Raw genomic sequence first — 25,682 nt, forward strand, 5'->3', positions numbered from 1 at the left:
TCTGACACGAGACTCTGATCTTATGCACTCACAGCAACATGCTTCTATTATCTGACCAGGCGCTACACATCAGACTGAACTTAGATTCTTTTTCTACACAGATTCTTGTTGATCTGATTATAAACACGATAACAACTAGTACATTGTGTTCTCATAAATCCTTTTGATCATTTTCTTACAAAATGACACGATTTTAACTTTGTCAGTTAGATTCAGTGTTTTTCTTGCCACAGGTGGAAATGCTTCAAATTGCCTAAAATGTCAAATAAAGCCGGAATCACAAGTCCAGTTTCTTTCTTGTCTAAATTCTTTACTTTGAACAGTTGTTTTCACCTGAGGTAAAGACTGAAGTTGTGCCTTTGAGCCACTAGTGGGCACACCATGCTCAGTGTGCTGTAGAGCAGCCTGCTCTGTGTTCAGAGAGCGCTGACCCTGTAACCCTGCAGAGAAACAACTCACAACTTAACCAGGAGCTTGAACCTAATAAACCTCCTTTCTGTGCCAAACATGCAAACTCAACTCATTTAAATTTAACCTGATGAGGTGTGAAATGTTTGGCTGCAAATGTCACTATGAAGTAATTTTGTCACACCAGTATGTTATACCAGTATGTTTTCAACTTAACAATTCTTAGAAGCTTCAACTAAAGTGAATCATGATTTCCAGAAAATTCAAAAAATTAAATGTCATCTTTGTCATCTTAATTATATTTTATCAGTTAATCAAATGATCTAATATTTACATTACAAAACACTGCTGACTGACTTATATTAAACTTTATCAGTAAATCTGTAGCAGTTGTGGTTTATCTCGCCCCTCTCTTTAAGAAACATATGACGCAGTGTGGTCACATCGGTGTTATGGCAAAGACTCGTGGTGACATAACTCTGTAAAGATCAGGGAACCTACCTACGTATGAGCTGTGCTTATGCTCGGCAGAGGTACAGACAATTCTGAGAGCCTGACTACCTCTCACTTCCTCTGACTCATGCACTCATGTGCGTCTGCACGAGAAAGCGTGTATTCGCGTATATGTGCCTCTGAACTTAGGAACTAAGATGTATTGAAAAAGACCAGTAAGCTGTAAGTACAGGACACAAAAACTGAAGAAGATAAAAGTAAGTGAGAAATTTCTCAGCTGAGTGAATCATTCCGATCACTCCCGGCTGTTCAGAGCCTCAGTAGATTCAGATGTGGTCTGCAACACCATTTTTGGCTTGAGGAGAGCAGTTAACAGGCTGCACAGCCGTGCTGGTCTGAGCTTTGGTTACTTCGAAAGCAGAAAGCATCCCAAAGTAAAATACCACACAGGCAGTATTACACCAAGAAATTTCTTTGAAAGCCCAAGACACAGCGAACACTTGAATTACAGAAACAGCTTCTACAAAACTCAACACTCCAATGCATGGTCAAATCATAATGACAGCAGTGTTTGCATCATTATTTTAACAGAAGTCATGTATGTATGTAACTTTGGGGAAGTATTCAAAGAAAGATTTGGTTTACTCTCTCCATCCCCTGTTTGAACAAACAGACCATTGAGCAGCATCTAAACACATCACCACTACCTCTTGCTTTCACCCCAGATGACCCGAGTGTGGTCCGTCTCTAGGTATTGGTATTATGCTTAGAAACACCACTTATCACCTGCCTGGTCTTCAGGTGACTTAAATCCAGTCTTTGTGCATATTAACTCGCTCTATGTTTAGACACGACCACACTCTTCTAGAGACCAGAGAAAGACAAACAGGCTAATTTTTCCTAAGATGACTTTTGCTCACATGTTTTCAAGTAGCTTTGCAGTTCCACTAAGTAGTAGTTAGTGTTGCCATTAGGTCAGTTAACAACTTTGGAGGAAATCAGTTCCAAGGAGAACAAAACAGCATGTGCAATTAATAGTCTCGACAATGCCTATAACTCTCTCTCATCACCCTGAGTGAAGAGTTTAAGTAATACCATGAGCTAAAGGTATACCCACTTATACTGTAAAGGCAACATGAAGACCAAGAGACAGATCTGCCAGCTGTCATCAGCAGAGTTTAACTTTGATGTTTGAAGAGAAGTGGTTTACAGTACAACCACAAAACTGAATTTGTGTTTTTAGCTTCAACACATGTAAACTCAGCGTCATATGAAATGAAGCACAACAGATGTGCCAATGTCTCTTCCTGCATGAACCTCTGAAAAGATATGTAGATTGTAGAAAATTACCATTAAAAACATACACTTTGATAATATACAGCCAGAGTAACTAAACATCCAATGCTGTAAAAAAGGCAAGAAAGCCTAAAGCGCACATTCAGCATCCGCTTCAGTGAAATGTACTTAAAGTCCTCTTAGACTTTAAACAACACTAAGGTTGAAAGGACAAAAAGCATCTACTGAAACTGTTTGAAAAGGCTGTAACTACAGCATGTGAAATTCACATCACATTAACCAAGCCACAAAAGTTCAGCACTCAAAGTCAACACAAGACAGATGATCCTACAGTCCATTAAGATACCAAAAAAAAAGTAAAACAGACTATAAATTCCATGTATTTAACAAGATAAATCCCAAGAAAACTCACCTTTCTCCAACCATTTAGCTTCCCTAATTTCCTCTCTTTCTTGTCAAAGCAGCAGGCTCCCATGTTTCTGTGTGTAGAGTGCAGAGCAGAGTGGGACTGCCGTCCGTTAAAGTGTCTGTCTCAGTCTGACTACAGCATGAGTAAAAGGACCAAAGCTTCAGCTCTCTGACGCTGGGAAACGCCACAGCTCTAGTGACTCACTTTGGGCTGCAAGGTCTGACTAGGCTTTACCTCACACCCTGTGTATGTGGAGCAATGATTGAGTGTGTGTGTGCGCGCGCGCACACGAGAGAGACCTCTGCTTCAAACACACTCCCTCATGGGGGTAGTCCCGCCTCTAGTCTCTTGCTCTTCTTCTTACTCCTGCAGCTGTCAGTCACAGCTTTGAGGTTTACACTGTCGATATCGCACTGATCATTCTGATGACTAGAACACTTCCTGTTTTAATGAGTGGATTTCCTTGAACTTCAGCTACAAAGATTCCTGGTACTTAAAATATATTCAAGTAAAGGTTTAATTGCCAAATGCAGAGGAGTATTCTTACTTTCAAGAGTTTTTGAGTTTGCACCAGAGTGCTGTGGTAAAATAGCATTATTGAAACAAAGTCACTCAGCTGCTTTTTAGTAAATGCAGTGTGTCTGTATTTCCCTCACGGTGCAGACGACTCTGCAGCCACAAAACTGCCCAATCCTAACACTGGTCACTGCAGGAAACATTACACATTAAAAATTTACCAACAAGCACATGGGTCCTGTATTGTAGACCCACACCTGTAGTGTTAAGCAAAGGCCCAACAGCATCTGGCTAAATCAACAAGTTTCAAATAGGGCTACAAGTAACAGCTATTTTCATTATTGATTAATCAGCTGATTATTTTCTTGAGTGGTTGAGTTATTGTTTTGTCTATAAAATGTCAACAAAAGTGAAAAATGCCAATCACAGTTTCCCAGAGACTAAGGGAATGTCTTTAAATGTCTGAGCTGCAAAGACTCGTTGATCAGTCAATTAAAATAGAATTAATCGGCAGCTATTAATCGTTTAAGTCATTTTAAGGTTTGAGAGTGAGAATTGGCTGCTTATCTTGGTCTTACATTACAGTATATTTAATGGTTTTGGGGGTTTTGGACTCTTGGTTGGTCAAAACAGGACATGTGATGATGTCACAATCAGGTCCAGGAATATGTGAAGCAAATAGTTTTCTGTTTCATAGAATAAAAGGCATAAGGATTTATAGATAAAAAAAAATAATACTTAGTTGCAAATGGTTTGTATGTATAAAGATATTAAATTCAAAGTAGATAAAAAATTTTGGAAGCTCATCATCTCATTTGAAACTTGTGATGAAACAAGTAAACTAATCGTTTCAACTCTACTAATAGTTAATCGTTTACATAAATGTTTAACCTGTTGACTTTTTTTTTTTCAATTAATCAATTAATAATCTAGCCTATAAAACGAAAATAGTAGAAACAAAAAAATCTTCTATAGTTCCCCCTGATGTCTTGAGCTTTGCTTGTTTATGCCTATCGAACAGCCCCAAACTCAAAGAATATTCATTATTTGAAGATATAAAGCAGAAAAAAGCAGGAAGTCTTGATATTTGTAAAACTGGTAAATGACTTCAACAATTATCAAAATGTTTGTGAATTGACTAATTGTTCACTCAACTTATCCTTTGAGCACAAGTTTCAAATGACAGAAGATCTACGGTTTTGACACAGAAGAATATTCCAACTCATAACAGGCCTTGACTCGTCTACGTCAGCTCTACAAAACAGAGAGGACAGTCACGCAGTGTAAGTCCTCAGCAGCGACAGCCCCCTGAGCTTCACCTTGGAGGTACGGCAGCAAATTCTCGCATTTCACCTCCCTCATACTCATGTTTCATATACTGTAACACAGCTTGAATAACAGTTTATCCATCCTAAACACAACAGGTAGTCAGCGGCCTTATTAGCCGATTGGCATGTTCTTGTTAATAAAACCAGGTCGAGGGTAATGGCTCGCATGACAAAGGTCCAGCAGTTGTGTAATGATTTAGTTTAGGGTAAAAACAATGCGAGGAGTAAAACAGCTTAGATGGCAAAGGGATTAGCTCACTGTAAATATAGACACACAGCCACATAAACACACTAACTGCATAAAAGACAGACGTGTTTGATGGGGGATTCCTTATCAGTATCTTATCCACAGATGGTTACGTGTCAGGACACACTCTCCCACCTGCCAAAGTCACAGCAATGAGAGGGTCATAATACACAATGCACACATGGTGTTACCTGATACGCTACACTGTGGATCAGCCACATCCAGGTCTCCTGTTTACACCTCACAAATACTCACATTTAAGACTGAATTTTTGAAGAAACAAATCTGAATTGACATACATTTAAAGCTTAGTTAACGGAAACTGTGCAACCTCCCATAATAATGCATCGCACTGAACTAAAGAATATGAAACAAACTATCAATTTTTTTTTTTTACAATTTTAGTACTGATTTGTGCTATACGTAACTATCTTCGTATGTTGGTCTGCTGACGTGAAAGTGCTGTCAATGTTTCATGCTGTGTCATTGTTTTACAGTCTCATTACCTTGGCAGATGACGGGTTGCAGTCTAATAGTGTTTTCTGGTAAAAGGCAGGGTAAAACTGTCCCGTCATTATTCCAAATTTGGGATATTTTGGAATTTCTCAAAGCGGTGGACTCCTACAATCAATCATCACCTTCAGATAACTTTTGGCCTAATCCTGCCAGTTTTTTCTATGATTGTGAAAATGCTGACATTACTCAGTCCTCGAGTTAGATAAGAGTATCTTATCCTGTAAGCCCACAGATGAGGGTGGATATAAACCAGCAGCTTTACCACATTCATGAATATGGCAAAAAAGACATTTTATTCTTTCAGGAAAATCCTAGTCTCATCTTGCTGTAATGGACACATTGATATATTGCGTCTTATGTCGTGCTGTTATCCTGAAGCCTTCTTTTCATCTAACTGCCTGTTTGTTTAAATGGTTAACAGTATTTATTTTGTGATTCAGTCATCCTCATATATCTTAACTGAAGGCAGTCCAGCTGACTGTCAGTGTTGGATCCGTGTCCAAATGACGACAGCAATGGGATAAATAAACACGACCATTAACCATCCAAATGGGTATGATGGGATGTCTATTGTCGTCTGGAGAGAGCAGGGGATCAGGAAGGAGACAGGAAGAGAGAGTCACTCTGCCCAGGGGTCTGCATGGATCTCACACACACACAAAAAAAATGTTCTCTCTCTTCCTCTGTAGTTTATTGTGTTTGACCCACTGCAGGATCCCTTGCATCCTGTTGTCCAGTTTTATGAGAAATAACAAGCATTTCCTCTTGGCTCACCTGACAAACTGGTTTCAGGCTTTCTTACACACAGCTGCCTCGAAAAGTATTTTCCCTATAGACCCCCATTATAAATTTGTAAAACTTTCCTAATGCCCAGAAAAGTGAGTTTTAATTCAAGTGAGTGGGCGCCATCTTTGAGTGCAATATCCAGTTCTTAAAATTGCTCACCCAGGTTTTCTGGCTCCTGAGTTTTCTTCCACATTGGCCACTCAGCTCAAAGACTTAACACCCGTATGATGTTGTACACTTTAAGTTGCTTCTCTATGCGCATGGAACGTTTTACAAATGTAAAAACTTCATAGGTAAAACATTCATAATACAAAGACAGTTTTACTCCTCTTTCTTTGCAGTGATCTATGGGAAAATGCTTTTGTTGGGATGCAGGGTATCTTGCCATTGCAGTGGCGTGAGTGGCCACAGGGACAAACTGGCAGCAAGGCTGAGTGGTCGCACCGGATCCAGCTCTCTTAATACAGCCATGGTTGTAGTCCATGAGTGCATCAGTGGCCAAAAGTGGTACTGCAATAAAAATATCCCCTGCAGCCCAAAAAGTATTTTCACCATTGTAGAACTAATACTGTGCATGATGTCATTCCAATGATCTATTGGCCAAGAGGGGACAAGCAGTTGGCCAATTATTAGACAATAATGCGCACGTGCAGTTGGCCACACAACACAGAAGTGTACCACAGCAATCCAATGAGACAGAACTATTTTTGGGTCATGCACTGGATGAGCAACTTTCAGTGGAATGAATGGAAGCTATCTTGAAGTCGATTATCCACTTTCCACAATACATCTGTCATCTAACCACACGGCTTGCACAGCACAAAGCTTCAACACAGTGATTAGAAGGCTGATGTATTACAGGATCTGTAGTTACTCAAGCTTTTAGCGCAGAAGTTTGAAAGTTTGAAAAGTTGTTACAGTGCCACTTTCAGGAAGTTTTTTTCCCCCCACAATTTAGTCTGCACCATAGTGAATGAGATTGGACGAGTGGACAAACTGAAAAGTAAAAATAAGGTTTACTGGGCCTAAAGAGCCCTGCAACTATACTGCTGCAACTTCTATATAATATAATAATGATGATAATAATAGAAGTTAGAAATTCATAAAAGAGGCTAATTAATAACTCACTTTAAATACAAATCAAGCAATTTGTAGATGCATATACAGATAAGGAGTTGCAGTACAAAGCACTAGACTCTGTCAGTAAGTAATATACGGGTAAGTTACCTATACACCTCTACCAGCCACAACATTAAAACCAGTTGGTGCTTTTAATGTTGTCGGTGTATACAGGACCAGGAACCTTGGTGCACATCACACACACTCATTGACACAGTAGAAACATAATGACCAGTGGACAGTCAAAAGCTGTTTGACAGAAAAGATGAGAAGAAAGCCACAGACACAAAAACACACACTTCCTTTTGACAGACCAACTTTGCACAGAGAGAGAGAAAAAAAACCACAGAACCAATGGAGCTTCGTGTTGATTTAGGAAGAAATGAGCTGATGAGTAACATCCACTGATATTGATACACATGTACACGCAGCCATTATAAGCAGTGAGCACTCATGCACGCACTGCTCACAGCTCCAAGGCACCAAACCCAGACTCCTCCTCCTTACTGTACATGTTCAGACTTATCATACTGTTGACTTTGCTTGGGTCATGCCAAGTTCAGCTGAAGTATCTCTGGATTCTGTATACTGGCATTTGTGTGTTTATTATGCTGGGGGGTAAGTTCTCCAAGCAGCTGCTGAGATTCTTTGACAGCTCCCTCAAAGAGCACAACCTTTTCTATATGTACACTTGCAAAAAAAAAAAAAAAAAAAAGAACAAAAGTTTCTCTGACTGAAATAAAATAAAGGCAACATCAAGCTTGCACTCGTTACATTTTTCCACATAGTAAAAGATGCAGCCTGTCCTACCTTGTTGGAAGCCATGTCACTGACAGAGCGGTAGGTCTGGATGGTCTCCAGCTGGTCCAGACACCAGTCCAACTCCTCCATCGTCTCCATGGCCAGCTTCTGGTACGCCTCATCTGTCAACAAGCAGCCGGCACACAGAGACACACAGTCAGAACAGACGGCGCACATAGAGCCCGAGCGCTGCCCAGCCACTCCCAGGCAACATCCACCCACGGGTCCCGCTTGGGGTGCCTGCTGCTGCTGCTGCTGAGGTGGGGGAATGGCTAGAGGTGGCACCCGGCTGCAGTGCTCCTTCATCATGAGGAGACGGCTCTGTGGTGAGCTGATGAGACTTGCAGCTGTCAGCAGAGCAAAGCGAAGGAAAGCTGGGACCTGAGCTCACTCTGTCACACACTTAACTTTTCTCTCTGTTCATATGTGTGTGTGTGTGTGTCTGCCTCCCCAATCTGAGGCCCTCAGCTGATTTACATAAAATCTACCCCCCAGAGCAGGAAACCATATACCCCCACCCCCCACCCCCCACCACCGTCACACACAGACACACTTTAACCCACCTTACAGGAAGCAGACACCTCCGAATCTAAACGCACATGCATTAACACGCATCAAACCAAACCTTTGAGTTAACTATACCTGGCATTTTTAGTTTCTCTGACATGCATAGACCCACACAAACATATATACATACATGCATAGTTGGACAAATAACACTGATTAGGTAACATTATTTAATCAGTGTTATCACATCTTTTTGTTGACAATAGACAGATAAGAGCACTCAATCAGAAGTGATACTGTTTGTTTAAAGGCTGAGACACAAACTTGGTAATGGGCCTATCTGTCTGACAGAGATGCAGGATGCTTTAATGAGTCCACAAAGAGCTGAGAACATTCATTTGTCAATTTGGTCGAGGACAAAAACGATAACTGCTGTAAAGACGTATGTGGTTGTTGTTTTGCGGTGTGTATGTAACAGGCTAAAGGCCTAACCACAGACACAAATGTAGTACACTGACAAAATTACAGGAACTGACTTGGCTATTAATTTTACCAGAACTGAACAATTATTATTATAACGTTTACCAACAGCCAGGGTGTGTATCTTACTGCATGATTATCTTTTGTTGTGCACTTTGTTGTATTTTCTGTTTTACAAGTCATATGTACAGTAAGTGTATCATCATACACTCATCAGCTGTAATATACTCAATAAATGTAAAAAGTATTATTACAACTACTGATTAATTTCATCACTTAATTTGACAACTATTTTTGTCAATAAAATAGTGAAAACTGCACGTCACAATTTACTAGAGCCAAATGTGACGTTTTCAGATATCTTGTTTTATCCAACCAACGGTCCAGAATCCAAAAATACTCAGTTTAGTATCACGTTACACAAAGAAAAGCATTGCGTTATAAAAGAAAAAAAGAAAAAAAATGCAGCACAAAGTGATTGTGGTGCAATAAAAGTAGAAAATGCAAATAATTGTGCACTGTAATACTACTACTACTACTGTAATAAACGTTTCTGTGCATTATTAAATAAAATCTAGGGAGTGTATAACTCTTTGGAACCTCATGCTAAAAAAACAGCGTATTTAAGCTATGATTTAAAAAATCTAGATCAGCAGTTAGAAAGTAAATAAAGACCGATTCCAATCAAAGACTGGACCAAACAAACATCTACATAGTGTCTAATATCTGTAAGGGAACAAGATTCACAGTTTTATTTTCCACTAGTCTAAACCATTCATGTTACGATAAGCATGATGATCGATTTAATGAGTGACTTTTCCCTTGAAATTTAAATAATTGTTTACACTGCAGAGCACCGATGACCCGGTACAGAGAAAAACAAGAGAGGCAGTGTGTTGTAACCACTACTGAATTATTCTTGCATGAACTAAGAGCCAGTATTCCAACCCTGTTCCTGTGGTTTGACTGTGTTTTTCAGACAACTACAACTGTACGTCAAGGTTGGAGTGACTCCGCGTTGGAAAGCGGAGGGGGTGTGTGATGAGGTGGCTGGTGGGGTTGGACTAACACACACACACACACACACACATACATGCACACGTCTGCTGCCCCTGCATTGTGTATACCCCGGGTCTCCTAGCTGCAGAGCACAACATGGCAGCAGGGTGTGCACTGCGGCGACCTTAGCGTGGCCACGTAGAATGTGTCCCCTGCTCTGATCTCCTCGCCATCAAAGACACGAGCCTGTTTGCTCTCCCAAACATGAGAGGCACCTGGCGCTCTGCCCACAGCCTGCCCTCACTCTGATGAGGGGAGTGAGAGAAAGAGAAGGAGTGTGTGTGTCTGTTTAGTTTAACTCCACCAGCGTCTGATGTTGAAACGGCTTACACTTATTTGAGATTTTTCTTTCCAGTATTCCCAACATTTTGAGGTGGTTTGTATTTTTTGAAGAGCATAGACAAGCCCTTGTCCCCGTGACAGTTTTCTCATTTGAACTTTTAAACTCTGCTTAGACAGAAAGAAACATACACGCTATTTGTGCAATTGATACATTTCTAGCCTTACTTTGGCAATTTTGTCATCTTCTGCAAAAACGGACTATAAGAACTTATTTTTAGTCTGTGCCATAATAGTAAAAAGTAACTCTAACAACGCTTTTAATGGTCTGTAACTTGTGGATGTGTGGATGGTGAGGTTAGGTTAGGCTGGAATTCCACACATGTAGAAGAAACTCCAGCAGTTGAATCAGTGGTACAAAAAATGAGCAACTGAATTACAAAATATCTATTTTGGATAAAAGTCAAATGTACAAGACTGTGTACATAAAAATAAATAAATAAGAAAGCATTTCAGTAAGAAACATCCAGTCACAAATCACTGCACTGCTTACATTGAGCCGAAGCTGAAGATTAAGCTTTGTAAAATCCGGATAATACATTCAGCAGTTTGAATCAGTTAATGTTTAGATTCCTGAGCAAAGTTAGATGATTTCAGCTGCAACTGCACCGTGTTTTCTTCACTCTTTGCCAACAGTTAAAGGTGCTCTGTGGAGGTTTTGACCACTGGTAGCGTCATAGCGCAGACTCCCTGTTTCATTTTCTCATGCAAGATGACATGCACACGGGTTATGTGACAATCTGCGATAACCTGATCTACAGGTGTTGGTAATGGCCCGAGAGATGCAGTAATTTGCCAATAAAGGCAGTTTAGAAGACTGCTCTGAAGAAAATGCTCTGATTTGCACATCTGGCTGCCTTTTTGCCATAGTGACAGTCACAACCTGTGTTGGGTACTGTGGTATTTAGAACCACACCAAACTGACTTCTCAGTAAATAAGTTGTAATATTTTTAAGTTTTAGCTTAACTGAGTCATACTGAAGGGCAGAGCAGTGCAGATGTGATCAACAACGGTCAAAACTAGTCGTAATGCAGATGTATGTGTTTGTGTGTGTGAGTGTATGCGTGTGTCCATGTGTGTGTGGTAAAGAAGCTGTATGAGGGGAAAACTGAATTGCTAGATTGATGGTTTGAGCCCTTAACCGCTCTCATGACTTTGATTTCCAAACACACAAAAATGGGTACAGAGCTTTAAAATCTGGTTTAGTGAGTCAGGACCTAAAACTGGTCACGAGGCCAACTACTTGTGGGTCCCCACATACTAAAGCCAATCTCTAGCTAGGTGCCAGAGCCACTTAACTATAACGCTTGTATAACAGTTTTACTCTGATCCCTGCCCTGCTGGCAAGCAGAGCCAGTACCACCAGTGTTTACTCCAGTGCTGGACCCAGTTTACCACCAGTCAAATAAAAAACAAAGATTTATGTGGTAAGCATTGAAGCACTGGATATTGACTGAGTTAATTCTCAGTTTATTACAATAGTTGCAGCAACTATCAAATCTAATGCCAGTGTTTTAAATACTTCACTTTGGAAGAATAGGGGGGTGCGAATGAACATAAAGTACAAGCAGCTAAAAGACAGACCAGTCAACCAAAATCTATGTAAATATATGAACTGGCTCCGATTCTGCATTTTATAAGTGCAGAATTGGTAACTGAAGTGAATTTGTCTTGTTCATTTCATAGAGCAAAAGGGAACAGGTCAGTTAGTTTGTTCGTAGAATCGAATAATAGGTAAACACCAGCGTGGCTAAAGGAAAAGACTTGATATAGACGAGTTATACTATTTATTAGAACAACAGAGAGGCCTGTAAAAAGTAATAGAATCTAAGAAATGAGTCTCAAAATGTTCACAATTCCCAAGCCACACTACAATGTGGTGCTGGAGACAATGAGTGGTTTCAGCCTTGATTTTGTTTATTTGGTTTTCTGTTTGATTCTTACTCTAGACTAATCTATATAGTTTTTTTTTTTTTTTTTACAGAAAGTATATGATTAATTATTAATCATTTTGTTTATTTTAAAACTTTATATTCCAGATGTTTTTTTAACTTTCAGAAATTATAATGACAAACTAAACAAATACATGCTTTAATATTCTCTTTTGTTTAAAGAGAAGAAGCATGTACATTTGTTGCATACCACTAACTACACCAATTACTGTAGCTACAGCAGCTTGCACTGTGTACCGTCATGACCTCATATGGACCACAGGAAACAGCATTCAAAAGCCAAACATCTACCAACACACACGCACTCACACACACACACACACACACACACACACGCATACAGTACACTAACATCACGATGTAAGAGGGGATTTCCACCGCCTCCACCCCGACACAAGGACCTTTCTGATGGTGGTCTGACACACACACACACACACACACACGTACAATTCCAGACACACACACGTACAATTCCAGACACGCACACACGCACACAGACACACACACGTAATGTATATCATTTGTAATTTCTCAGCACTGTGCTTACACACAAAAACACAAACACACAAACATGTACTTTCCAGCCGAGGGAGGCAGAGCCAACAGGCTGCAGAGCCAGGGAGGATTAGGAGGGATATGGGGTCAGTTCCCTCTGTCTCTCTTTCAGTTCAATATTCAGTTCAGCTCAGTTCAGTAAGCTTCGCTGGCATAGAAAGATACAGTGTTTCCTACATTGACAAAGTTAGCGCGTCCACCATTAACAACTAAAGATAGAACAGACCAAACAGTTGAACAAACACTCTGTGAACACGTCAGGCAAACTTGTTACCTGAAAACGGCAATATCAATGAAAACTGTGTGGACTGCCAGTAAATTCAAACGTATCAGCAAATAGTCACAACATTAAACGTGAGAAAATGCAGGAAAGGACATGGGTGGACAGAATATCAGGAACACGTAAGAATATAGGTAAAGAAATAAAATAAGAACACCTTAACAATGAGCTGTATCAGCAGTATTATACAGGTGTAACTCTTATTGTGGCCATCCATGATTCAGCAGGCTTGGGCGATATCCAAAATTGAATATTTCGATATAGTCCAGCCCACATATTGTGATACACGATATTATTGTATATCGGCCCGAGCCTACCATTCAGTGTTTTTCCTTTCCGCTCTCAGGTTAAGTCAAAGTAGCACATATTTTTCTGTTTATGTTGAGGTGCATTTTAGTCTTTAATGGTATCACACAGAATGTCTTTCATGTCCGTTGCCCATAACAATTTTTTTGGGAAGCAAGTTTTTTTTTTTTACATTTCGAGTTGGGATAAGATCTCTTTACAAGTAAACAGATTGTAACAGTTGTATTTCTTCCTTTTTGCTGTATTTGTGTGTATAGATAGTGAAAAAATATGTTTTATAACCTTGAGCTGTTCTATAATAACATTTTGAGTGATTATAACTATGGTTTGTAAATTTTGATTGGTGCTTGTGTCATTTTTCCTGTATTTTGGGTTCTTGGTGTTTTTATGCTTTGTTAAACTGACAAAGATAAATCAGACTTGCTGAATTTGTGCTGGAATAAAAGACACCATGCATTCATTCATGTCTCCTTTCAAAAATCTGTCCATTTATTGACCCAATTTTTTTTTTTTTTAGGAGATGACGACTTGTTTTCAGCAAGTGCACACACACACACACTCACCCGTAGCCTTATACATACACAGTGCATGGCAAATGGTGCTATCAGGTTGTTTAAGGACAAGTGAGCCCACAGGACATCAGAGCAGAAGAGCTGACGATATGTATGTGTGTGTGTGTGTGTGTGTGTGTGTGTGTGTGTGTGTGTGTGTGTGTGTGTGTGTGCGTGCGAGTGAGTGAGTAAGACAGCTGCATCTGTCATCCTCTCATGGGGATAGAGTCAGTTTCCTGCCTGTGATGTGATGGTAGATGCAACAGAGCAAGAGGGCTGCAGTGTGTTATCAGCAGCCAAAATCTATACGGCACTGTGGTAGTTAAATCATCAGCGGAGATGACCTGCAGGCACTGACACACACACACACACACACACACACACACACACACAAACAAACACACTACGGAACACGCAGGATGAGAGGTCAGCAGCGGACAATCTCTCTTTTTCCTCTCATACTCAATTCTGCCTCCAATTTATTGAACGAGCGTCCATCATGTAAGCATCCAGGTTTTGAAGGGTGACGTGCCACATTTTTAGTGAACCGGCATAAACAGACCACACACACATAAAGATACACCAAACTTTGACGTGGGCCCGCTGGCACCAGTACCAGGTTCCTGAACGAGAGAGAAAGAGAAAGAGGGGGGGGCATTCTCTAGTGGCATCTCTTGCTTTACAAGAAACAGAGATGAGTTGATCAGAAACCCTCCATGCGGTTACACAACACTTCCTAACAAAGACCAGAGATGATGTGGTGAGGCAGTGGGCTTCTCTAGTGCTGCACTTCCACTTCTTACAAGCTGAATTATGACTTCACATGCACAATATTGCAAAATCAATCACTGGCAGTTATTAGAAGAAGGGTGGTGGTGGAGTTTGTGGTTTTACGAGCGTGTTATGTGGTGCTGCAGAGTTCTGTTGATTGAAACATTTTTGTATGCCAGGTTCTGAGAAGTGACAAAATGACATCATGAGTCCGTGTTTTGTAAGAGTTCATTAATCTGATTTACATGGAGGCGGAATACAAATAATGTCTCAAAAGATGGTATCAGGATTTTGTTACCCTGTGGTTGTGAATTATAAACAGAAGGGAAAGACATAATGAGTGGACATTCTGCTGCAATGGAGGATTTACATATCGTTCAGCACTTATGAATCTGCAGCAGAGCTGTAACGTGTGAATTTATCACTCTGGGAAGCAGTGTCTGTAAAACTTATTGGTGCCCCTCCAGAAGCAGCACTGTGACACTCTGCACGCTAACTGGAATTCTGTGTTGTAATGTGGCAGTTAGGCTAAAGCACAACAGCTTCAAGTACATGTTTTCACAGTTGACCCTGTTGTGTCAGAACTACAAGTTTGCACATTTGCCATCTTGTCTCTATATCAAACACAGCAATAGAAGCTTTTGTGTTTTTACTCCAGCCACTCAAACAGTTTGCAGGAGGAACTTAAATCAAGGAAGCCAAAATCTAAAATTAGGACAACTGGAAATTCTGTGGATTTGTCACATTCTCATACAGTAAAATACGTGCAGTTAAATACAGGATGGCATGCCATGGAGGGTGTGCAATAATGACAAAAGATTATAAGGTTTAAAATAAGAAATATAGAGTAAAATCACAAAATATAAATAATTGTTATGTAATTATTAAGATGCTAAAGTTAACATTAATGTAGTTCACTGCTTCTGCCTTTTTAGTGTTGATGTTGATTTCAATGAGTTTGCCATCTTGGTCTGGTCTCCTTTGCGAAAAAAGTCTCCAGATGTGTCTAGTTAAAGGAATATTTAAAAGGAATCCCGTTGGGAAATTTGCATTCTTGCCAAGAGTCAGATGGGAAGATCAATACCACTCTTGTGGCGCTAGAGCCAGGAGGTGATTAGCTTAGCTAAAGCTCACTCATTAACATGTTATATCTAAGCTGTTTCAGGACAAGGGGTGAGAGGAGCTCTTGAGTAATGTCATTCTTCATCTAACTCCAAAGAAGAAGGCTAACACGGAAACTTCCCAACATGTTCCTAAAAATGAAGGTTAAATATTGTTTTGAAAATTGAAACTAAAAATGGAGATGATTTGAAATTGTTATTTGTTTTTATTTGCACCCAAAGGGGAATGTCTGCTAGACTGTTTGCAGGTGAGCCTATGGTCTTGGTGTTAAACTAGTTGCTCTTAGTGTAGCAACAGCAGGGGGGCAGATACTGTAGTGCAATGCATTTTAGCTTGCTAGAATAACCTGTAGATTCATAATCATGTGACTGCTAGCCTGACTTGTGGTGGTGTGTCTTCTGCTTGCATTTATACTGAAATAAAGATATGACTGCAAAACATCGACACAAACAAAAAATGCTTTGACTGGGTCACATGTAACCACCATGTATGTGTCTGTGTGTCTGTGTGTCTGTGTGTGTGTGTGTGTGTGTGTGTGTGTGTGTGTGTGTGTGTGTGTGTGTGTGTTAGACCTCCTTTTGAGTCTTGCTTGCTCTTTCTCCTTGGACACAGTGTTCCCTGTCCTCCCCATGACACACACATGAACACATTCCTGTCTGATTTACTATAGAACTCAGTGGGAAAGCAACAGAGAAAGCTATAAATCCGAGTTGCACACAAAGACTCCCAAAGGTCGCACAGCGATACCAGACTCCTCACAGCATTGCTGGAATACGGCAGAAAAAGGCTTCACTGTGTTAATCAAAGTGCTTAAATCCAGGTGTAATCAGACAACAGAAGGTTTTGAGGCTGTGAGAATTTTATTGAAGATGCTTTGTCTTCTTGGTGAACAAGAGTTCATAAGGATGTAAGCCCACAACACTTCACTTCATATGCTCATCTGTGATTTACATCCTGCCTGTAGAACATATATGTGTGATTTTTTCTGCTCCAAATACCTACTGTATTTTGGCACACTTGTTGGTCCTCCATTAATTCCATCCAGGCAGACTCTTCATATTTTTTTATATCATCTATTAGTTTTGGTCAGAAATTGAAATTATTGAAAAATGTCACAATGCCAAAGCTGAGGTTCGACCAACAGTCCAAAAATATTCAGTTACACTGGTATAAAACAGAGATGCAGCAAATCCTAATAACTGACCAGCTAGAACCAGTGAATTTAAACAATTAATTTACTATCAAAATAGTTTTGATAGTCATGTGACCCCGTGAGTATTTCAAACAACTTCCTGTATTTTAGCAATGTGCCATCCACAATGATGTGTTTAGTTACAGAAGAGCATGAGAAATATTTTAGTAGCCGTTAATATTTCAGTCTAAATGGGGCTTTAGGCCCAACTGAGACACACCACGATCAACTTATTTGGTTTGATGTTGCTTAACTGAACTGCTTCTTTCACACACACAAATGATTTACACACATGCAGGTTATTGACACACACACACACACACACACACACACACACACACACACACACACACACACACACACACACACAGAGTGATTTATGCATGTGGGAGGTAACTGTGAGGAGTGAACCAGGCTCAGAGACACTCTGACATCACAAGGTTCACTGAGACCTGAGGAGTCTTACATACTGTATTCTCTCATATCTGACTGCTCGTTATGTTTTGGTGTAAAAATCTTTAATGTTTTGTTTCTGCATCTCTCTCACTCACTCTGATAAAACGCTCAGACGTCAGTGTGGCTGTTTTTCTATGCTATCAGTAACTCTGCTCAGAGGAACCTGTGAGTGCAACATGCTCCTGTCCTTGAGCTGCACTCTCCCTCATGCTCTCCATCTGTTTTAGCTCCTTCTCTCTCAAACTCTCACATATTTTTTTCACTTTCTATTTCGCTACCTCTCACTCTCTTACTCTTACTCTCAGCTTCTATACACTCAAACGTGTACACACTCAAACATGTAACACGCAAGCACACAGCAACAGACCAGGCTTTGTCTGTGTTACCTGAGGTGAACTCCCACATTGGGAGCAACAGTACTGACTGGACTGAATAGGCCTCGTTGTCACGCTGACTGGCATTTGCCCCTCGGGTTGATTAGCATGGATCAGAGGAGCCATGAACCCCAGTTAGCCAAACTTCTGTCGTTGCTGATGCTGCTTTTTCTTTAGGTTTCAAAGCAGTGTCTAGAGTAACAATTACAGAGGTTCTCTGTCAGTGCAGGGTCAGATCTGAGGGCAGGCATGATGAGAGATTTCTACAATCATCAGGAAAACCTTTGCATGATCAGAACGGGCCAGCATGCAGCTGCTGCTGGATCCAGCTCAGTGTCTATGAAGTCAGAGGGAAAAATTTGATCACAGACTGAATCAAACTTTCAATTTAAAACATAGTCATTTGTCTGACTTTGATTTCTTGTCTGACTTTCCCACATATACATTCTAGGCATTTAGCCCTACGTGCTGCTCCTTCCAAGGTGCCCTTAATGGTTGGTTTACCCACATTACCAAAAAAAAGTTTCTCAATTACCCCTTGTGGTATCGAGCATGGGAGATACTTTTGGTTTTATCTACTTAGGTTTTCAGATAGTCATTTCTGAGCTTTCTGAAGCCACTCCAATGCAACAGATGTAAATGTAAATTTGTTTTTAGTGGTCAACTGCCCTTGACTAAAGGAATGATCTTTACGAAAACCTCACAGTGAAGTCCAGGGATCATCTTGAGTAACAAATGTGATGGGACTTATCTAAATTTAAGTTTTTAATGCTTTGAGCCCAAAGTTCCATTCACCTCCACTGTAGTGAAGTGCTGGAACAAATCTCAGAGATGGACATCTGTAATTCTTGGCAAATAAAAGCAAAAGCAAAGATATCTGCATGGCGAGCTACCACTACAGGTAAGTGAGGAAATGTGTTCAACACGTTTTGCAATTTTGGTGAACAGACCGTTAGACAAAAGATCAATAACACTCGGATTTTACGAAGCTCCAGTACATCCAGCGGCCGGTTAGCGTTGCATAAAGACTGGAAACATGGAGAATAAAGTACATTAAAAAAGATATATAACATGTAAGTCATTGAACTTTAAAGGTTCAATGATTAACAGAGCCAGGCTAGCTGTTTCCCCCTGTTTTCAGTCTTCATGCTAAGCTAAGCTAACATGCTGCTGCCTGTAGCATCATATTTATCTTACAGATATGAGAGTGGTATAATTCTTCTCAACTAACTCTCAGCACGGAAGTGGAAAGGTGTATTTCCAACAATGAATAACTATTCTTTTAAATAGCAACACCTGCAAACGAACACAGATGGGTAAATGATATTTATGGTGAATAAATGGGATGTGAATCTGTACTGATGTAATGACTAGAGAAGCTTCATTAGAAGATTATTAGAGTTCTGAGTATTTTAAGTAATTTTGGTAATTTTGAGTACTGGTTTGTTAGACGGAACAAGAGCTTTACTCTCATGCATGTGCATCACAAGACAGGTCAAAGCAGGGCAGTCTAGGAGCAGCCCCCTTAGACCCACAGAACAGTTTTAATGTGTTGCACAAGGAGAGGGAGAGGAGGCTTTCTGTGATAAAACCAGGTCCCTTATGGATACAGAGATCTGTCATTCTGTGTGGTAATACCATTACATTTTCTGTTAATTTGAAAGAAATATGAGTAAAGCACAGAGGGTCCACATGGTGTTGTTATAAATGAGACAAATCCACTTTAAGGCTGTTAAGTGCTGTTCCACTTCACTTATTTTACACCCAGAAAATATGGAAGGCGTGGCAGCTCCCATGAGCCTTTTAAACCAGGGTCCAGATCACTTTTACAGGTCTTATTTCAAATAATGAGGAAGTAAACAACCTCAGTGGGCTGATGTGTAACTACACAGGCCCGGTTCACGTGTCATGTGTCTTCTGTTTTTTGGCTTTGATGTCTGAATAACATTACATCCACGCCAAGCAAGAAATCATTTTGGTCACAATGCTTTTCCAGCTGTTGTTGAACTGTTGTCAAGAAAAACATGGCTGTCTTATTAACATGATCTTGACCATATTTAGTGTGCAGGCCTTGAAACGGGGCCAAGCCAGACGAGTCCAGGTCGGGACGGGGCAGACTTGATGAGCGGGGGCGAGGAAAGTCACCAGAGGGGTTCTATGATGAAGGGGTTTGCGTGCAATGAAGGATCAGCGCCTCCAGTAACATATGAAGACCAGCTGAGACAAACCTCAAATGACCTCAAACGGCATGCCTCCTTATGACGGGTAAGCATGGTGTGTGTGTGTGTGTGTGTGTGTGTGTGTGTGTGTGTGTGTGTGTGTGTGTGTGTGTGTGTCAGTCCAAGTCAGAGTATCTCCATGCATGTGTGTGTGTGTGTGTGTTTATGTGTGCAGCCCAGACCACATGCAAAAATCAAATTGAGCCAATAAAGACTATTGGCACTGGTGAGCATGCAGAACGAGATTGATTGTGTTCGTCCATATTGGCTAAATGGAACTTCCTGATTGAATCAAGATTAAATACAAGCCCCCCCCCCCCAGTAACAACTAAACAGGCATGTGGCATTCATGGCCTAACAGCAGTTTCAGAAAAAACAGAGATATCTGGATCCTAACTGCCAAAAAAAATCAGCCACGTTACCACAGCGTAATGATAACCAAACCATGATCTGGCTGTTTTGTTTCCTGGTTAATAATAGACAGGATGATTTTAATTGAAGTGGACTATTTTATCGTTGATGAAAAAGCTGCTTTCTGTCCTGCTCCACAAAGAGGGCATGGTAGTGGTGGTGGTGGTGTTTTTTGGCGGGGGGAGTCCAAATGCTTCCCAAATACCCAAACAAAAGGGCCTGTCTGTGAAGCAGAGAGCGTTTGAATCCATCTGCGCTGAGCTGAACAGGCCTTCTGGCAAGGGAATACTTCAGGGGAAGGGCAGCAGTCTACTTTATGACTGTGCTGACGTCAATGGCATAATTCAAATACTTGCAGAGTGCATGCTTCCAGCTTTCTGAACCTGCTCTCTCTCTGTGGCAGGCCGCAGCTAAAACCCGGCATGGAGTTGGACTTCATTAAAACCAAATCACAAAACAACAACTGGAATGGAGTCATGTCAGGCTGAAAAAGCACAAAACCACATGTTATTCATTTGCTCAGTCTTCAATTGAGACAAAGCTGAGTGACAGATTGACACATATTCGGAAATTCGTTGTATATTTTTACTCACAGAGAGTGAAATATTACTTTGGTGCAGACCTTTGAAACTTTAACTGGTTCAAGGAAAATAAGTCCCTTTTATCAAGAAGTGTAAACGTGTTTATAGTTTGTAAATGAAAAGGGAAGTAGGAAACCAAACTGGAATCAGGTGAACCTTTTTCTGTGAAGAGCCATTCTCTTTTACTGAAAGAGGGAAGTGACACAGAATTTGTGTAAAGTGGTTTGTGTGTTGGTTGCATTTAAGCGGAATACTTTTCAGTGGCGTGCCTACAAATTAAAACACTCAGTTTAGAGGCGAGACATCATCCTTAATCAGTAACGCAATCAAAAATGCTCTGATTGGCTGTTATTTTAATAGCTGAATAACATTTGAATAACCCGAATAACCATTTTCAAGCAGAAGTAAGAATCTGTAATGTGAAGAAATTGATGATGATATGATAATTGATTTTTTTTTTTTTAATCAATATCTTTAGGTTTTAGACTCTTGGTTGAACAAAACAAGAGATTTCTTTGCTTTTGGAAATCATTTTTTTGTAGACTAAAGTAATTAATTCAGAAAATCATCAGCAGATTATCTGATAATGAAAAAAGCCTTCTGTCGATTTAGTAGTGATTAAATATTCTTAGAAAAACAAGGTCAAGATGAACCAACAAGCAGCACAAGCAAGCAAAAACTTAGATTATCAACACATAATTTCAAATTAAGAACAATAAGAATATTTTTATGCCTGTTTCTGGCAAATTTCGGGCCCAATCTCAAACTTACAAGACACTTCTGCTCCGTGAAGACTGTAGACTCAGACTGTTTGCTCTCACCAGATGTGGATGGATTGTTTTCCAGAGTTTGAATGACATCATGACTGACATTATGGTACCAGTGAGGATGACATAATTGGCTGGAGCTGTGGATGACCACAGACAGAATGACAAACAGTCCAAAGCTTGGTTTGCTTTCACAAGGGTGAGAGAAATGGAACTGAACTGGAAAACGTTTACCTGTAACGAGAATGTTTTTTTTTTCTTGCCAAGCAGCTAACAAATCAATCACAATCATGCATTTGCAACAACCTAACAATGACTGCTCAATCATAACAGTTTAAAGGGAAGAGTTCAGCTCTATGTGCCATTCATTCAGTGCAGTCTCCTTTTAACATGTAGCTTATTTCATTGGCTTGCATGGCAGGCATAAATTAAGGCAGGAAGTTGAATTTAATCGACAGCTATTCCGAGATCTGGTTTTTATAAAAAGTCTCTACCTGCACTGACATTTGTGGTCTTTATGTTTCCTTTTGGCTTGTTGAGCTCAGTCCAGCCAGTCTTACTGAGAGGACACAGAGATACTGTTGAAAGGTTTGTTTGCAAGCTGGAAAACACAACAGACCTGCCATCTCAGGGCCAAGACATTATTGGAAAAAGGTTGGAAACATGTTCTCTCATTTCAGATCATCAAAGTCAAGAATGATATTATTCATATTTCCAAATGAGTATTTATGTTTCACGCACTGTCTTGAGCCTCTGCCTGTAATATCATCCAAGTAAAAAGTAAATAATGGACTGATAAGGAACCAACAAGCAGAATCACATTTAAAGCGAAATATCTGATATCATAAAGACTCAACCAACTTTTTCACCAGGCCTTTAAACACACACACATATATGTGCGCGCGCACACACACACACACACACACACACACACACACACACACACACACACACACGCACACACACACACACACACATACACACACATCCATCCACTCAAACAAGTGGGTCTTTTCCCAAAACTCAGCTTTGGATCTCCCTTGGCTTGGACCCGCGGGTGTCTGTGCCAGCGGGTATAGAGAGCTTTCAGTAGGGTAAATACTTGGCACTACAGCTTGTTTATGACACTGGACACTTGTTAGGCAGCGGCCATGTCTGTCGTTTCTGGCCACATCTCAACACTGAGATTAGGTTCTATTAAACCATGAACTCACCACTACCACAATACAAGCTTGTGTCGGACTTTTAAAAATTCTTTTGCAATACTGAGACACAAAGACATTATTTGAGGTCAATTTTTGGAAATAAGTTCTTTCTTGTTTCCACACCAGTCGATCAGACGGCTGTGCCACTTATTGTGAAATGTCAGTCAGTGTGTCACAGTGGAAATCTCAAACCCTCTTTAGCCCTTATGGGACACCTGACTGACACTCAAGAGCTGAGGAGGGCAGAGGGATGGAGAAATATGACCTACTGCTGGAAATCAGCTGGCACCGTCCTTTATATTATCTGAGACGACACAACTGTTGACACAAACAAATACAACAACCCCGTTTGTAGCAGCATGCAACATAATGTAAACACACGTGGAGATACTGTGTGATTTAAAGCAAAAGTTTCAGTTTATTACAAGTTGGTCGTTTAGGTTATAATTTTACCATAAATTTGACTAATTTAGGGGACTGTTTAAAATCTGGATGATCTTCTGACCGTTCACGTTTCTTTCCTTGTCGGACGTCTTTTTAGTGAAAAGCTCCTTGTACAATCTTATCAGAAACAATGGCCGAAACTACAAAAACAAAAAACAGGATGCACAAAACCAGAGTTATCCTTTAATATGTCTCCAAAAACCTTCTCGGGGTGATAGCACCAATGCACCACATAAATTCCTGTTGAGTGAAAGTAAAAGATGTAATATGGAATATGGTCATACCTAAGCTGGCACTAGATCAAAAAGTGTTTTATAATAATGTAAAAACAGGAAAGATTTTAAATGATATTTTCCGATAAACAATGCACCTTCATTACAAAACCTTATGGCAATAACAATGCAACTAAATTAGCAAATACTGCTGGTTAGGTTAGCATAACTGTGTTTTTCAAACTCATTTTAAACTTCATGAACATCATTAACTGAAAAAAAACACATTTGCAAATGTTAAGTTTAATGTAACATTTGGACCCTTAAACGTTTTTGTGGGTTGTAATGTTACAGCTCGTTGTGCTACATAACTTCATGTTTACACAGTTTGCTCTTGACTGGATTGTGCAACAGATATTTTCTGGCAGCCAAATTACACATTTGCCTTAGCTAAGAAATTTCTTAACTTTCATAGGTGCAACACGATTTAGCAAATCACAAGAATGAAACTAGATGGTAGTATGAGGAAGGACTTTAAACACAAAACAAGTAATGGATTTACAAATCACTGGTGCAACCCCATCCAGCCATTACGTAACAACAGGCTAATGTCACAACATCACAAACGCACAAGGACAGAAAGGAACATATATGAAAAACATTAGAGGCCAACATGAGACGTTTTCACACACTCAAACTTTGGCCACACATTTGGTACCATCAGCTTACTGGCAACAAAACTAACAACAGCAACAGAGAGGTTCAAAGGACAAAGAGAGTATAGCAATGGCATTGACATATAAGTGTGTTTCCATCACCATGTGGTAATGAGCTAAGCTCTTATGTAACAAATTTCCAGTGTACAAATAGGCATACTCATCCCTCCCTACCTTTCCCTCTCTCACCCCATCGCTCTCTCTTTCTCTGAGGGTATGAGCAGCAGCCAACTCATCAATCACCAACTACACAGAAAAGACAAAGAACCAAATTCCTAGAAGAGGAGCAAAGGGCAGAGGAGAGCATCGTTTTTTTAAGACACTTTTGTAACCCTTTCAGGTGAATATCAGGGCTGGGATAGAATAAAGGAACCTGATGAATATAAATATATAATATATATAATATATATAATTTTGCCAATCTGATAGATAGGAACAATTAAACACCAAAATATTTGGAAATCAGGAGCGCAAGACCCCGTAAAAGTTCATCTGTTATAATATCAGCTACAGGTCGGTGCTTGAATTGTCTTTTGGCTAGCCCTGCAGATTGTCCATTTCTATTACAGACCACATCCTGTAGATTCCCGGTGGTTAAAACGCCGTCCAGAATAACAAGTTAAATTACTGAGAAGCACAATGAATAATTTATTCCTCACTTCCCCCTTCCTGTGTAATTTTAATCCCATCCATATGGAGTTTGAGACAGCTGTAGAGTTTTAGCCCCATCTCAAGTCGTTATACTAAACTAGCCTAAACACATCCTGACTCCAACTCTGTACATACATGTATATCTTCCTTGTAAATATTATTTAGTTTCCCGTTTTTCTTTTTCTTTTATCGTTTTTTTCTTTTCTAATTAAAAAAATACATTTATACATTGTCTGTGTTTATAGCATTTTGCTATCCTGTATTGTACAATGAGAATTAAGCTGGACATTGACAGTGACACCTGGAGACATTTCTCAGGGTTTCATCTCAGCCACAGCTTCACCTTTGGTTCATGCACCTATTCCTCCACTGAAATAAAAAAAATTGGAAAATATTCTTTTGAGCTTTCTCATGCACAGGGGGAAAGTATGGAAGACAAACAAGACAGAGAGAGTGAATTTCAATTAAAACCATATGGGAACGAGTCAAACTGATGTGCCATCGAGCCGTGACCAAAACCTCCTCAGCTCACTTGATCTTTGTGTTTAAAAAAACCCCTGAATTTTCACTCCAGTCTGGTCTCCACAACAAATAAAAACAAGCCTTTTTTTTAATCTTCGCTGACAGGCTGGTGATATGGCCGAAAGTCATG

The 25,682-nt window shown here is 40.1% G+C and overlaps 1 protein-coding gene across 2 annotated transcripts in view; it reads right to left on the reverse strand.

Moving 5' to 3' along the window:
- pde4ba (phosphodiesterase 4B, cAMP-specific a) overlaps positions 1 to 25,682 on the reverse strand; it is a 126,260-nt gene that overhangs the window by 13,961 nt on the left and 86,617 nt on the right. For both annotated transcript variants that reach the window (XM_023394531.2, XM_023394532.2), the window contains exon 6: positions 7,889 to 8,001. In XM_023394531.2, coding sequence (XP_023250299.1) covers positions 7,889 to 8,001 — 113 coding nt within the window. The remainder of the gene's footprint in view (positions 1 to 7,888; positions 8,002 to 25,682) is intronic.

The sequence above is a fragment of the Seriola lalandi genome, unplaced genomic scaffold, assembly GCF_002814215.2.
Source record: "Seriola lalandi dorsalis isolate HSWRI2012SDOR001 ecotype SW California unplaced genomic scaffold, Sedor1 jcf7180002054949, whole genome shotgun sequence".
Lineage (NCBI taxonomy): Eukaryota > Metazoa > Chordata > Actinopteri > Carangiformes > Carangidae > Seriola > Seriola lalandi.